Here is a 15,939-nt window from a genome sequence, read left to right as displayed (position 1 = left end):
ACACACACACACACACACACACACACACACACACACACACACAGTGAGCTCCATCATACAGTAATTGTTCAATGCAGTTAGTCGAACTCCTGCACCTCCTTCTGCACAATGTTTTCCTGGAAAACACACACACACACACAGATTATAAACACAAGTGATTTACTCCACACTGAGATCTGCATCTGAAGAGCATCATTCAGCTGGAAGAAGGTTTATTTAACATCAAACATTAACTCACTTGGCGACTGCGGAGTTTTAACTGACCCCACATCCACTTTCACAGGAAGTGACGACGGCCGCTGGGGACGCGACTCATCTTTCTTTGTGCTTTTTTTCTTAAAAAGTTCCACCAGCTTCAGTTTGCTCTTCTTTTTCTTTTTTTCGTTTGCTTTCCGCTCTCCATCCTCGTCAGATGCCGAGAGTTTTTCATCCTTTCAGAAAACAGACAGATTTTGGATACAAAAAAAAATCCTGAATGAATCAAAGAATCGACGAGTCAAAAATCACTGAATCAAGGAATCAACACATCCATTCCTCTTTACCTCTGTATAGCCCTGTGACCCTGAAGCTACATTTTTCTTCACTGGAGCTGGAACTTCTCCCTGGTTAGACACAGAGCCGTTCTGTGATTGGTCAGCGCTGGCGTCCTTGTTGGTGTGTCGTTGAGAAAAGGGGCGTGGCCTCAGACGCCTCTTTATCAGATTTTTGATGCCGTGTTTCTTCTCCTCCGCAGCACTGATCTTCTCATCCAGAGAATCCCATCCGCTTTCATCTTGCCTCTGCATCTCTTTTGGCACCACACTGTGTCTGTGTGTGTGTGTGTGTGTGTGTAAGAGAGAGAGAGAAGTTTAATAGTGTGAAAAGATGACAGTACAAAGGGCACTGAGGTGACCAAAACAAAGTGTGTGTGTCTGTGTGTCTGTGTGTGTACCTGTACTTGTTGGGGTCATGATATTCTCCCCCGATTCTCCCCGGTCGATCTTCAGGAGCGAAAGCAAGAACATGACCGAGAAAACTCTTCAACACCAAACGCGTCTCTTCCTTCACCTCGATGAGGGACGGAGTGGGAGAGGGTGGACCAGCCAAATCCACAGACATCCCTGAGGGAGGGGTGGGGCAGATGAAGATGAAGAGAGGGGAGAGAGTGAAAGTTAGAGAGAGAGAGAGAGAGAGAGAGAGAGAGAGAAAGTAAGAGGGAGAGAGAGAGAGAGAGACAGAGAGAGGGAGAGAGAAAGAGAGAGAAAGTAAGAGGGAGAGAGAGAGAGGGAGAGATAGAGAGAAATAAATATTATATAAACTGAATATAATGAGATTATTATTATTGACATCATTTCCTCTTTATCACCTGTGTGTGTGTGTGTGTGTGTGTGTGTGTGTGTGTGTGTGTGTGTGATCTTTTAAAAAGAAAGACAATAACATGTTCAGTGTTGCTCTGCTTTCTGGGTGGTGTGTAACTTTAGTGAATGTGGGACGTGGATCAGGCTATAAATCATTAGTACAGAAGATCAGAAGTTCTTTTTCTGTGTGTTGAGACAAGATCTGATCCAGCAGAGGGATCTACTGAACATGACCAACATGTGGAGTCTGTAACCTGCTCGAGAACACGCTGTGTTACAGAACAGGAAATAAAGTGATTCACAGCACAGATCAGTGGAGAAGAAATAATAAACACAGAAGATCAGATCAGAGCTCTGTCTCTCTCTCTCTCTCTCTCTCTCTCTCTCTCTCTCTCTCTCTGTCTCTCTCTCTGTCTCTCTCTCTCTCTCTCTGTCTCCCCCCTCCCCCCCCTCTCTCCCCCTCTCTCTCTCCCCCTCTCCCTCTCTCTCTCCCCCTCTCTCTGTCTCTCCCTCTCTCCCTCTCTCTCTCCCACCCTCTCTCTCCCCCTCTCCCTCTCTCTCTCCCCCTCTCTCTGTCTCTCTCTCCCCCTCTCTCTCTCCCCCTCTCGCTGTCTCTATCCCTCTCTGTCTCTGTCTCTGTCTCTCTCTCTCTCTCTCTCTCTCTCTGTCTCCCCCCTCCCTCTCCCCCCCTCTCTCCCCCTCCGTAGAGGAGGCGCCGCGGCGGTGACTAAGCTAATCGGCGGCAGGAGCATTGTCTCTGCTGGCTGCATGAATAAGGCTGTGGTGATATTCGTGGATGAGATCCACAAAGTTGAGTTTGTGGTCGCTAGAGGAGTTGTGATTAAGGACACACTAATCAAAGTTTTCCCCCTCAGCAGCCCCTCGAAAAGGGTTATTTTGTCCAATGTCCCCCTCCTACATTGACAATAAAGTACTGCTAGAACAACTGGCTAGGTTTGGGAAACCAGTGTCTGAGATAAAACCAATTACAACAGGCTACAAAGATCCTGAGATGAAGCACATCTTGTCCTACAGGAGATTTGTGTACATGATCTTGAACAACAGGGATGAGGATCTGAATATTGTGTTTAAAGTCAAGGAAAATGGAGAGGAATTTGTCATTTTTGCATCTTCCGGAGTGTTAAAGTGTTTTGGGTGGTCAGGAGGGACATATGTTCAGGAACTGTCCTGAGAAAGAGGTTAATGGTGGTCAGGAGACAGGAACACAGGATGGGAAAGACAAGCATGACAGTGAGAAAAGCAGTGTACAGACAGAAAAGCAGGAGGAAATAAAACAGCAAAGCAGTAACACAGAAGGTCGGGAAGGAAAGGAGGAAACAACTGGGCCAGAAGCAGACCAGGAAAATCCAAAATTTAATAATGACGATCCAGGACAGAACACAGAGACGGTTGGACATCAGAGTAGCGAGGAGTCTGTAGCTACAGACAACACAGATCTGATCACAGCTGATGCAGGTTTCACTGTGGTCAGATCCAAAAGGAAGTCTAAAGCAGTAGTGGCCCTCAGACTAGGAAGAAAGGGCTTGTGGAGACAGAACAAGGAAAAGAAATTGTAATCAGTCAAGAAGCAGTGATGCAGTCGGGCAGTGAGCAAGACACCAACACTGACACCGACGGTGACGAGGCCAAACATGATAAGGAACGGGCAGGTGTATACACAGCTAAGGAGATAAAAAGTTTTCTCCAAAAAACGAAGAACATGAAGGGAGTTAAAATAGACCAGCACTTCCCCGACAGACAAAGCTTTGTAGACTCAGCCGCAGACATCATAACCCAAGGCCCGGCGGTCTCACTGTACTGGCTTCTAGAAGAGCCTTTGGTGGGAGGAGGACGACTGGACATCAGAGACACTTCTGCAGGCCTCACACAAACTCTGCTGTGCCGGAATTTCACGACCTTGAGGAGGCTGGTGGATGCTGCAGGACCAGACTTCAAGAACACGGGAGCAGTGGCCAAAGAACTGGGGATACGATCACTGCGATACACTGAAAGCAACATCAGTAAATGGACTAACAGGTTATCTAAAGAAGAACTGCTTTTATTGAAGGAATATCACGAAGGGACTGAAACACCGGATAGAGGCGACCCTTTCCCTGAACTGGAACTGTTACCAAAGCTTCACGGCTTTAATGGGTTGTACCTCGATGTAGAAAAAAGACATGTTTTACCTATTTATGATACGAAAGGAAAAGACATTTACAAATGTTGTGTGAAAACTGTAAACAAAAGAAAGCTGGAGGGGAGGAAAGACACGGTGGAGGGACAAGCTGGGGGTTTTAGATGACACTAAACCGACGTGGAGAGTTTTTTATAAATTACCACTAAGGAAGAGAGCAGGTGATTTACAGTGGAGGATTTTACATGGAGCGGTCATGTGGGGGTCAATGTTTTAATCTCTAAGATAAATCCAGATGTTTTAAAGACTTGTCCTTTTTGCACAGAAACAGAAAATGTTTTTCACTGTTTTTTACAATGCAAAAGACTTAACCCTCTGTTTGAGCTGCTGAAAACACTTTTTATCTCTTTTAGTGAAACATGGTCCCAGGTAGGTTTTATTTTTGGAGCTGGGTACAAAAAAAGAGAAAAACAGAAATGGGAACTGATTAATTTTATTGTCGAGGAAGCAAAGATGGCCATTTACATGAGTCGAAAAAACAAAATAGAAAAAAAAGGTTTAATCAGTCCCATTTCTGTTTTCAGGGCTCTAGTGAAAGCTAGAGTCAAAATGGATTTTAATTTTTATAGAATATAGATTTATTATTTATAGAATTAATTTTTTTAGGGCAATGAATGATTTGAGCACTTTTATGTTGAAACGGTGTTATGCAAATGTTATCTGTTTTATTGATGATGATGAGCTCATTTTTAACACCCTTTTACACTAAATAACATTTTTTAAGGAAAAGTGCTGCTAGTTTTTAACGTATTGTAATTTATTGCTTATCTAATAAAGCTGAGTTAAAAATCAAATCTCTCTCTCTCTCTCTCTCTCTCTCTCTCACTCTCTCTCTCTCTCTCTCTCTCTCTCTCTCTCTGACTTTACATAACATGTTAAAGCTAAACTTTACAGATAATTAAAGAGTAAACTCACTCATGTCGGTCGGTGGCATTGTACTGCGCTCTCTCTCTAACTCAGTGTGAGACGAGTATCCTTCTCACCATCAGCTCGATACTCCTCAGACACACACACTCTCTCTCACACACACACACACACACACACAGCATCCTGTCCCACTGATGTGTAGATTGTGTAATAATGAGCATTAATGATACCCGGAGTTTCCCTGCACAGCTTCCTGTCGGTTTTCCTTAAAAATGATTTACTTCTCCTTTTGTTTTGGTTTCAAGAGGAATAATGAATAAATAATTTCTCAGGTTCTTCATCAGACTGAATAATGACAGGAACAGAAGAAGAATATTGCACGAATCAGTGAGAACATCAGATTATCCTTCACATTCTTGTTGCAGCTCCACATGACGTCTCTGTTCGTGTCAGAGCCGCAGGCAGTTATGAGCACAGAGCAGCAACTACACAAACATTCAGGTCACAATACATAGATATAATGTTTTACGTAACCAGCAGCAGATCTGACCAGAAATAAGCAGTGCAAAGAAAAAAGTGAGGAAATTTAAAAAAGAATTTTATTTTCATTTATAGGTTTATAAATAGAATTATTTGAACTATTCAATCAGTCATTTATTAACAGAAATGATGTGTTTATGTATGAATGCGGTGTGCGTGTGTGTCCGTGTGTCTGTGTGTATGTGTGCGTGTGTAGGTGTGTGTGTGTATGTGTGCGTGTTTTTGTGTGTGTATCTGTGCGTGTTTGTGTGTATGTGTGTGTATGTGTGTGTGTATGTATGCATGTGTGTCCGTGTGTGTGTGTATGTGTGTGTGTAGGTGTGTGTGTGTGTGTGTGTGTGTGCGTGTTTTTGTGTGTGTATGTGTGCGTGTTTGTGTGTGTATGCATGTGTGTATGTGTGCGTGTTTTTGTGTGTGTATGTGTGCGTGTTTGTGTGTGTATGTGTGTGTGTATGTGTGTGTGTATGTATGCATGTGTGTCCGTGTGTGTGTGTATGTGTGTGTGTAGGTGTGTGTGTATGTGTGCATGTTTTTGTGTGTGTATGTGTGCGTGTTTGTGGGTGTATGAGTGTGTGTATGTATGCATGTGTGTCCGTGTGTGTGTGTGTGTGTATGTGTGCGTGTTTGTGTGTGTATGTGTGTGTGTATGTATGCGTGTGTGTGCATGTGTGTGTATGTGCATGTGTGCTTGTGTATGTGTGTGTGTATGTGTGTGTGTATGTGCGTGCGTGCTTGTGTGTGTGTATGTGTGTGTGCATGTGTGTGTGCGTGTGAGTGTGTATGTATGTGTGTGTGTGTGTGCGTGTGTGTGCGTGTGTGTGTATACATACGTGGGGGGGAGGGGTAATGTAGAAGTGAAAGTAAAAGGTCAGACCTGGAAGTTCCTCCATTTTCACATTTGAGATTTTCTACATGTGTGTGAAGTCAGCACAAAAACATCCCATAATATTACACTGCCGTAATAAACACCCCCAGCACCTTCTCTACACACCAATAACCGAAACGTCAGTTTATTTACCACTAAACCACCACAGAGCTGCTGCTGAGATCTGATCGGTCAGAAGGTGTTCATTAATTCTCTGTAACAGTAGCACAGCTTTATATTACTGTTCTAATACTTTATCGTTTCTATAGCAACCGCAAATTCACAGGGACGTGTCCAGAGATGCTCTACTGACAATAAACAGATCTAATGACTTGTGCAATCTCCTGAGGCATTTATTTCAGAAGCCTCCAGTCTCAGAGTTTAAAATAATCAGAGGCGAAACAACAAGACGCCAAACTGATGAAGTGAACATTAATATCCTGTGTTATGCTAAAACACTTACCTGAGCCTGTTCTCCTGCACTGCAGTGTGTGTGTGTGTGTGTGTGTGTGTGTGTGTTAGTTATATCTCACAGTGTGAACAACACGCCTTCAAGATCCCCACAATTAATGAACAATTTGTAAATCACGTGAGCAGCTCAAGGACTTCACATGGTTCAGATGTTCTGGATTCATCACAGACGACAGGTCACAGGTTCGTCCCACGTTCTTTAATGTACTCCATTAAAACTGATTTAAGTGGAACCTGAGACGTGTGTAATGTTAGATAATAAAACCATCAGCAGTCATAAAGACTCAGAGATTTGTGTCATCACGACATTTTAACAAGGATTCATTCATCAACCAAATCTCCTGCAGAGACGTCTGTTTCAGCTGAACACTAAACTCCTGACAGGTTCTAGAGCACGAGGTTCCAGGCTTTTTGGGGCACAGAACCCAGGTCTCTACCTTCTTCACTGTTTTTAAGTTCCTGATGTAATGTAAGAAACCTGAGGATTACACACACACACACACACTCGCTGTGTATCTCTAAACCTCAACACACAAACAATCCTCCTTGCATATTTCTGAAAATTAATCTGTGAAATAATTACAATAGAAAAGAGGAGACTGTGAGTCCAGAGAAATTGTGTGTATTGTGTGTGTATTGTGTGTGTATTTTACACGCACACACACACATACATACACACGCACACACACACACATGCACATACACACACACACATACACATACACACGCACACATACACACATACATACGCACACACGCACGCACAATGTGCATGTATGTATGTATGTATGTACATGTATGTATGTGTGTGTATTGTGTGTCTATTTTACATGCACAAACACATACACACATACATACACACGCACACACACATGCACGTACACACACATACACACACGTACACACGCATACACACACGCACACACATGCACGTACACACACGTACTCACACGTACACACACATACACACACATACACACACACGCACACACACACGCACATGTTTAAGGGTTTTACTGGACTGGTTAATTAAGGTTCTTATCTTCCTATTCAGCTGTAAAACCCCCTACATTGAATCCTTATGGCTTCCTTCAGTGGAAACATCTCCATTTTAATGAAAAAATTAGTGTTTGTTTACATTAACACACATTAACATTAACACATTTACAGCATGTGACTCTCTCTTATACAGAGCGACGTACAGAAGTGTTTATGTCTCTATCACTGGATACATTAACTCTGGGTCACTAGGTTACAGACTTATGGTCCATGAGTCTAAATCACTGTTCAGGTTTTTTTTGTTTTGGTGTATAAACACACACACAACAAACAGGGGAGAACGTGTGCTAGTTGAAGTGTTTCATAAGTAGGTCATCAACCACTTTCACACACAAACACTCTCTCTCTCTCTCACACACACACACACACACAAACACACTCTTTCTCTCTCTCTCTCACACACACGCACACAAACTCTCTCTCTCTCACACACACATACACACTCTCACACACACACACACACTTTCACACACAAACACTCTCTCTCTCTCACACACACACACACACACACACACACACAAACACACTCTTTCTCTCTCTCACACACACACACACACACACACACAACAAACAGGGGAGAACGTGTGCTAGTTGAAGTGTTTCATAAGTAGGTCATCAACCCTCGTTTGAAAATAGTTATCAGTGAACTGTGGAAAAGATGCTGGATTTCACACACACAGCACTGTATTCTTCAAAAATGTGTGTGAGTGACACACACAGACACACACACAAACACACACACACACACAAACACACAGACAAACACACACACACACACAAAAACACACACAAACACACAAACACACACACACACACAAACACACTCTCTCTCTCTCACACACACAGGGAGTTGAACACCGGTGTTATACCTGCTATAGCTTCTGGTTTTAGGGGATATTGAGCCTTTTTTCAGTTCTGGCCCTGAACAAACACGTTGCTTCAATTTTTCACCGTGGGCTGGGATCTGATCATCAGGTCGGATCTCCACATCTCTCTTTGCCCTAACCATACAATTTAGTGGTGTGATATATGCATTGAATTTTGAGCTGTAAAAGACAGCTGGCTGCTCAGTTTGTTCCCGGTCATAAGTCTGAGTGACCTGTAACATCCATTTACCCAAAGAATTTCCCACTCATCATCGGCGGATTTGGCTGTGGAGATGCATGGTTCATCTGGAATGGGTGTGAATAACCAGCTCGAGCTGAAACCTGAAATAAATCTACCTTAATCTATCTGTTCTCACTCCATATCAAACGCTTCAACATCAGAACATCTGGCTTAATTAACTTCCTATACCACTCTTTCTCACAGCTCTTATCTGGTGCGTGTCTGTGGTCAGTGCAGTGTAAAGTTTCTGGGTTTATGTCGTCTGTGTGAGAAGAACAGATGAGAATTTTTGCTCTTCCCACAAGAGTGTGTGTGACATCAGTAAAAGAAAAAGCACACAGTTTCCATCAGTACACATGCAGAGATCTGAGATACTGTTTTACAAAGCAGGAGTCATCTCCACATTCTGTATTAAAGCCTAGTGATGTGCTGATCAGATTTAAATTTTATTTGCACATCAAATCTCGACCCAACAGATTTATTGATCAATACTCAGAAACCAAAAAGAGAATTCAAATGGTCTCTGTGTAGTTACGGTTTCGCACCTTAAGGGCGCTGAGAATGTCTGAATGACTGACGTCCCTGATAAACAGGGAGCGATTGCTCATTTTAGGTGAAGTGTAAAATTCACACAATCACAGAGTGTTCTGCTCCTGAGACAACTAGGAACAGTATCTGTATTTGTTCAACAGGTGTAATCACAGGCATTTCTTTAAACCTGGGCTCATTATATTTAGCACAGGTTTCATTCACAAGTGTAACAGCAAACTCTGATTTTTTGCTAGACATGGAACAGGCTTCCTTCTCGATAGGTGAGTAACGTTGGTTTTGTTTTGTTACACAGAACTAATATATGCCTTTGTCCTTTACATGATTATGCTTGTGTGTCATTTTTGCTTGTTTGTTTGTTTATCTACAGGGGCACGGTGGCTTAGTGGTTAGCACGTTCGCCTCACACCTCCAGGGTCGGGGTTCGATTCCCGCCTCCGCCTTGTGTGTGTGGAGTTTGCATGTTTCCTCCGGGTACTCCGGTTTCCTCCCCCGGAGGATGGTAGGTTGATTGGCATCTCTGGAAAATTGTCCGTAGTGTGTGTGTGTGCCCGTGTGTGTGCCCTGTGATGGGTTGGCACTCTGTCCAGGGTGTATCCTGCCTTGATGCCTGATGACGGCTCCCTGTGACCCGAGGTAGTTCGGATAAGCGGTAGAAGATGTAGAATGGTAGAAGCGGTAGAAGATGAATGAATGAATGTTTTATCTACAATCGTATTGTTCTTCCCTTCAACTATGATAAAGGCATTTCTTTCCGTTAGTTGCCTGGGTTACATATGTACGTGTGGGCGGAGCTATCGATACAGGGGTGGGACCCGTTTGGGTTAGGGGCGTGTTTGTTTTGGTGATTGGCTTTCAAACATCGGAGACCCCACCTTTAAGCTTTTCTTTCTCGCATTGCATAATAAAGTCAGACTTACCCACCCCTGTAAGTGTGAGATCAGCAGCTGCAGCCATGTTATCAGGGCGTTCGAGGCCGCTGTGTGCATCGTGTACTTCTGTCAATCGTGCGAGATAACTGGAGACTGTTTTCTCGTCCTTTTGTCTACATAAAGAGATTTTTGTCATATGCATTTTTACTGAGAGCTGCATTCCTTTGTGTGTGTCTGCGTGTGTAACATCCTGATGGAGAGGAAACCGTCTGTTAGTCGGGTGTAGAAGCCGCAGCGGTGTAACAAGGTGGTGGTTGGTTACTGTTTGTCTGTGAGGTGCATGAGGTGGCGGTCTGAGTGGGCAGCCATCCAGGTCTGGGTCTGCAAAAGATTTAAAACACTGAAGAGAAGAAGATTGTGAATTAGTTTGTGTGTATTAATTTGTGTGCTCTGGTTTAGGCCTCAGTTGCCCAAATATTATATACAACCCGATCTACTTCTCGTCTATTTTCCCTTTTTTTCTTTAATAATAATAATAATACATTTTATTTAAAGGCGCCTTTGAACACTCAAGGTCACCGTACAAAAAACAACAAAGACAATCAAAATCGAATAGCTACATTGCGATACAAATTAGACCAGCAGTACAAATTATGGAGTAGAATAAGCTAAACTGAACAGATGAGTTTTAAGCTGAGATTTGAATAATGAAAGAGAAACTATATTACGGAGTTCAGATGGAAGTGAGTTCCAGAGCTGAGGTGCAGAGTAACTGAAAGCTCTATTCCCCATAGTTACAAGACGGACAGAGGGAACAATGAAATGAGTGGAAGAAGAAGATCTAAGAGTACGAGTTTGTTTTGGAGTATGAAGAAGATCAAGAAGATATGAAGGTGCAAGATTGTGGATAGCTTTAAATGTTAGAAGAAGAATTTTATACTTAATACGAAAAATAATGGGAAGCCAATGAAGCTGTTCCAGATCAGGTGTAATATGATGGATAGAGGAAGTACGAGTAATAATGCGGGCAGAAGAATTTTGAACAAGTTGCAGCTTATGAAGGGTTTTGTGAGGAAGCCCAATAAGAAGGGAATTACAGTAGTCAAGCCGGGAGGTTACTAGACTGTGAACAAGAGTGGTGGTTGATTGGATCGTGAGAAAGGAGCGAAGCCTATTGATATTTCGAAGGTGAAAGTATGCAGCCCGAGTAACATTATTTACATGAGAGGTGAAAGAAAGGGTACTATCAAAGATGACACCAAGACTCTTAACCTGAGATGAGGGAGCTATGAGAGATTAATCAATGGAAATAAGAAAATTTGAGAATTTGTTAAGCACAGATTTTGTGCCTATAATGAGAAATTCTGTTTTATTACTATTTAGTTTAAGAAAATTTGCTGAAAACCATGATTTTATGTCAATGAGACAATCAGTAAGAGCAGATGGAGGGAGTTTGGAATGTGGTTTTGTGGAAAGGTAGAGCTGGGTGTCATCGGCATAGCAATGAAACTTGACCTGATGCTTATGAAAAATATGTCCAAGGGGTAAAAGGTAAGTAATAAATAGCAAAGGGCCCAGGACAGAGCCCTGGGGTACACCAGAGGTAACGGAAACTGTCGAAGAGGTGAATGATTTTAGTTGAACGAACTGTGTGCGATCAGAGAGATATGAATGAAACCATTTCAGAGGTGTGTTGGTGATGCCAATAGTGGAAAGCCTGTCTAAAAGAATATTGTGGGAAATTGTATCAAAAGCTGCACTCAGATCAAGGAGTAGGAGGATGGATAGTAAGCCAGAATCAGCTGCTATAAGCAAATCATTTGTAATTTTCAATAGAGCCGTTTCAGTGCTATGAAATGGGCGAAAACCAGATTGAAATTGTTCATATAGATTGTTGCCAGACAAATGAATATGAAGTTGAGCAGCAACAACTTTTTCCAAAATTTTAGAAATAAAAGGAAGATTAGAAATAGGACGAAAATTATTAAGGTTGTTGGTATCCAATCCTGGTTTCTTTAGAATTGGAGTTACAGCAGCTGTTTTGAAAATAGAAGGAACAACTCCAGTGGTAAGGGAAGAATAAATAATACCCATGATAAAAGGGGACAGAGAGGAAGCAGTAGCCTTAACAAGGACAGTTGGTATAGGATCAAGAACACAAGTTGAAGATTTAGATTGATGAATAAGTTTTAAGATGTCATCAATTGAGGGTAGAATAAACTCAGAGAACAGTTGTGTAGGAACAGGTAAAACTGAGACAGTAGAAACAGGAGTGGCCATAAGTTGATGATGAATGTCTTCAATTTTTGAAGTAAAGAATGAAGCTAAAGTATTGCAAAAATCAGATGAATACAAATGAGAGGGAAGTGAATCGGGGGGTGTTGTAAAATTTTTCAATAAAGAACAAAGAACCCTTGAATTCCCTTCATTAGAACCAATTAAGCCAGAATAGTATGTAGATTTAGCTTTGGCAATAGTTTCTTTATAGTAAGACATATGTTCTGAATACATTTCCTTGTGCACAGTAAGGCCAGTTCTTCTAAAAAGTCTCTCAAGCCGTCGTCCTTTTGCTTTTAATTGCCTGAGAAAAGGAGTGAACCAGGGTGCAGTAACAGCAAATGAAACAGTCCTAGTCTTAAGTGGGGCAAAAATATTAAGCAAATTATGGAGACTATCATTATAATGAGAGACCAAGTTATCTGGAGTGGAACAGCTGTCAGCCTTAGGAAGACTTGCAATGCTTAAAGACAAGCTGTCCAAATGAATGTCCTTGATTTTTCAAAATGATATCATGCGTACAGATTTCGATTTGAAAAGTGGAAGATTAACATTAAAAGACAGTAACAGATGATCAGTACATGGAAAAAAGTCTGCATTAAGGTTGTCTGGAGAGACACCTGAACAACAGATTAAATCCAAAGTATGTCCTTTAGAATGCGTGGGAAAATTCACATGCTGCTGCAGTCCGAAGCTATCCAGACAAGATGTAAATTCTTTAGTAAGATTGTTGTGAACATCATCCATGTGAATATTGAAATCCCCCACAAGAATTATATTTGGTGAGAGTGTAGTTATTTGATTCAAAAAAGCAGCAAAGTCAGGGATAAAATCCTTGTTGAACTTTGGTGGTCGATATACAGTACTGATAATAGTTGGAGTAGATCCAGAGAGCTGACAAACAGCAGCCTCAAATGAGTGGGAGGCAGAAACATTCAAAGACATCAGTCTCCACTTCTCACGGTAGATTATCGCCAGACCGCCTCCTCGACCAGAGTCACGTGGTTGAGAGATGTAAACAAACCCTGGCGGAATGGCGTCATTGAGTGCAATAAAGTCATTTTGTTGCTGCCATGTTTCGGTTAAAAAGAGAAAATCAATCTTGCGATTTGCAAGGAGATCCTGCACAAGATGCCCCTTACTCGTAAGTGAGCGGATGTTAAGAAGACCGAAACTCACAGTGTTGTTGTTGCTTGGTCTGCAGTTAGCCGAATTAGCCGGGTTTGCCAGCACACGCTGACCGGCGCGGCGACCGGCGTTCCTTCGTGGGCGTCGAACAGCTGACCATAGCGACTTTATTTCACTGGATTTATTATACCAGAAGTTCCGCCGAGAGCCACGATGAATGTATTTCCGTCTTGGCAGATATAAGATGTCCGGATGAGCAAGCAGTGCAGGAGGTGTTGAATCATACAAACACGGACGGAAACTCAAAAGTTCAGCAGCAGAGTATTGAAACAGTACTGCGGACTGTACAAGAGGTAGTACAGTCCAGGCAAGTACAAGCCATAGACAATAGATCCTCATTGTAGTCTACGCAGTGTATATGATGTTAATAATTATTGTTATCCGGGAGAGCAGCGGCAGCCAAGACGCGCCAGCGTTCACTCTAACCCTCCAGAACCCTCCAGTTCACTCTCAACCTCACTATTTGCAACCTCATGCAACTTTTCTCTCAACTTTTCTTAATGAATTTTATTAAAACTACCTTTTTCTGGAAACCCACAGTCCATCACCCACATGCGATATTGTGATACAGAACCAGGTCCATAATTAGTCATCATAATTTGAACATAGGGGGCACGGTGACTTAGTGGTTAGCACGTCGCCTCACACCTCCAGGGTTGGGGGTTCGATTCCCACCTCCACCTTGTGTGTGTGGAGTTTGCATGTTCTCCCCGTGCCTCGGGGGTTTAGTCCGGGTACTCCGGTTTCCTCCCCCGGTCCAAAGACATGCATGGTAGGTTGATTGGCATCTCTGGAAAATTGTCCGTAGTGTGTGATTGCATGAGTGAATGAGAGTGTGTGTGTGTGTGTGTGTGTGTGCCCTGTGATGGGTTGGCACTCCGTCCAGGGTGTATCCTGCCTTGATGCCCGATGACGCCTGAAATAGGCACAGGCTCCCCGTGACCCGAGGTAGTTCGGATAAGCGGTAGAAAATGAATGAATGAATTTGAACATTAGAATGTTTACAGGACCTTAAAAAATTCCCATTCCCATCTTTACTTCTTCCACCGCCCATGTAACCTGTCTGTAACCTCTTTTTTCTTTTTTTTTCCTCTCGACAATCAATCATCAGACAAATGCCTTTATTTCCTCTTTTTAGTTTGCTTTAACCTGCACAGGTTCCCTTCAGTGTGCTCGTCAGCATGCAGCGGCAGCTTTCCTCAAAGCTTGATTAAAGTAGTTTAACATGATTAAAGCATACGTGTTGTAGCACACAGTCAGTTCCCAGAACTTTCATGTAACTTTGGGGCAGATTGTCTGAAGATGGAAAGATCGATAAGCTCAGAATCCCGTCGCTGGTTCAGTCTCGTGATTGTCCAGATTTCTCACCACTAGTAGTCAGTTGTGTGGTTTGACAAAGTAACCGTCTTCGGGTTGGTCTGGACCAGACAGATCAGGGATCAACCTCAAGACTGGCACACAGACGAGAGATCTACATGTAAAAAACACACTCAGACTCAGAGTTGTCGAGTCCATACAGTGTAGAGTGTCGAGTCCATACAGTGTAGAGTGTCGAGTCCATACAGTGTAGAGTGTCGAGTCCATACAGTGTAGAGTGTCGAGTCTACACAGTGTAGAGTGTCGAGTCTACACAGTGTAGAGTGTAGAGTCCATATAGTGTAGAGTGTCGAGTCCATACAGTGTAAAGGCAAAGTCTAGTGATTCCGCTCTCCCTTTTATACCCTAGTGCCCCTTTTCCCCCGAGGCAGTTTGAGTGCAGGTTCGGAGCCTAATTTAGAACCAGTTCTTTCTTTTTCGACAGCCAAAGCACTGGCTCTGAACCAGGAAAAGTGGTTCTTAAGTAGCACCAAAACGTTGCTGGTATAGACTTAAGATCCGCTTGTGTCAGGGGCTGTGGGCGGGGCTACTGTTAGCACCTGTGGGCGGGGTTACTGTTAGCGCATTTAATAATGTACCTTAAGTATACTAATGTTTAATACACTTTTACTTTACCGCAATATGATACATTATCAGCACACATGATAGTAAGTAGCTACATGCTAAGGCTAACTTTTTTCTGTGTTAATGATAAAATAACGTTATGTACTTTCTCGGTTACAACCTCCGTTTATACAGATTACATGAAGCTGCACGTACATGTTGGATTCGCTGCATTTGGGTGTTAATGTAGGTTCACAAAGCCATGAGCATTAACAGTAAAGCAACATCCGCCATTGTTGTTGTGTTTGCCAACGTTAACGTTGCTAGGAAACGTGACACGTATACAGTGACGTCAGACTCGGCTCTGTGACGGCTCTCTAACCGATGGGAAGGCAAACCGGTTCTTAGAAGGTTCTGACACCCCACACACACACACACAAATTGGGCATTGCATTTCATTAGGCCTCCAGAAAAAAAAAAAGCCACACATTTGTAAATATTTCACACTTTTGATATGCCTTTGCCTAGCAGAGGGCAAAATATGATCTAACGAAATGATGCTACACACACACACACACACACATTGTGTTTTCATATTCAAATCATATTTAATGGTCAAAATGGTTTCAAAACAATCTCCTGGCTTTCAAAGAGACAATGCCCCGAGATAGATTCATTTCAATTATGAAA

The 15,939-nt window shown here is 42.6% G+C and overlaps 1 protein-coding gene across 1 annotated transcript; it reads right to left on the bottom strand.

Annotated features, from left to right (window-relative positions):
* Window positions 1-77: 77 nt before the first annotated feature.
* Window positions 78-4,604, bottom strand: LOC132861495 (uncharacterized). The gene is made up of 5 exons (XM_060893051.1): window positions 4,450-4,604; window positions 932-1,100; window positions 543-807; window positions 222-431; window positions 78-116 (listed from the first exon to the last, which is right to left on the bottom strand). The coding sequence occupies exons 1-5, from the start codon at window positions 4,466-4,468 to the stop codon at window positions 78-80; spliced, it is 702 nt and encodes a 233-aa protein (XP_060749034.1). The 5' UTR covers window positions 4,469-4,604.
* Window positions 4,605-15,939: the final 11,335 nt, after the last annotated feature.

Source organism: Tachysurus vachellii, chromosome 18 (genome assembly GCF_030014155.1).
Source record: "Tachysurus vachellii isolate PV-2020 chromosome 18, HZAU_Pvac_v1, whole genome shotgun sequence".
Classification (NCBI taxonomy): Eukaryota; Metazoa; Chordata; class Actinopteri; order Siluriformes; family Bagridae; genus Tachysurus; species Tachysurus vachellii.
This window is presented reverse-complemented; position numbering and strand designations above follow the sequence as displayed.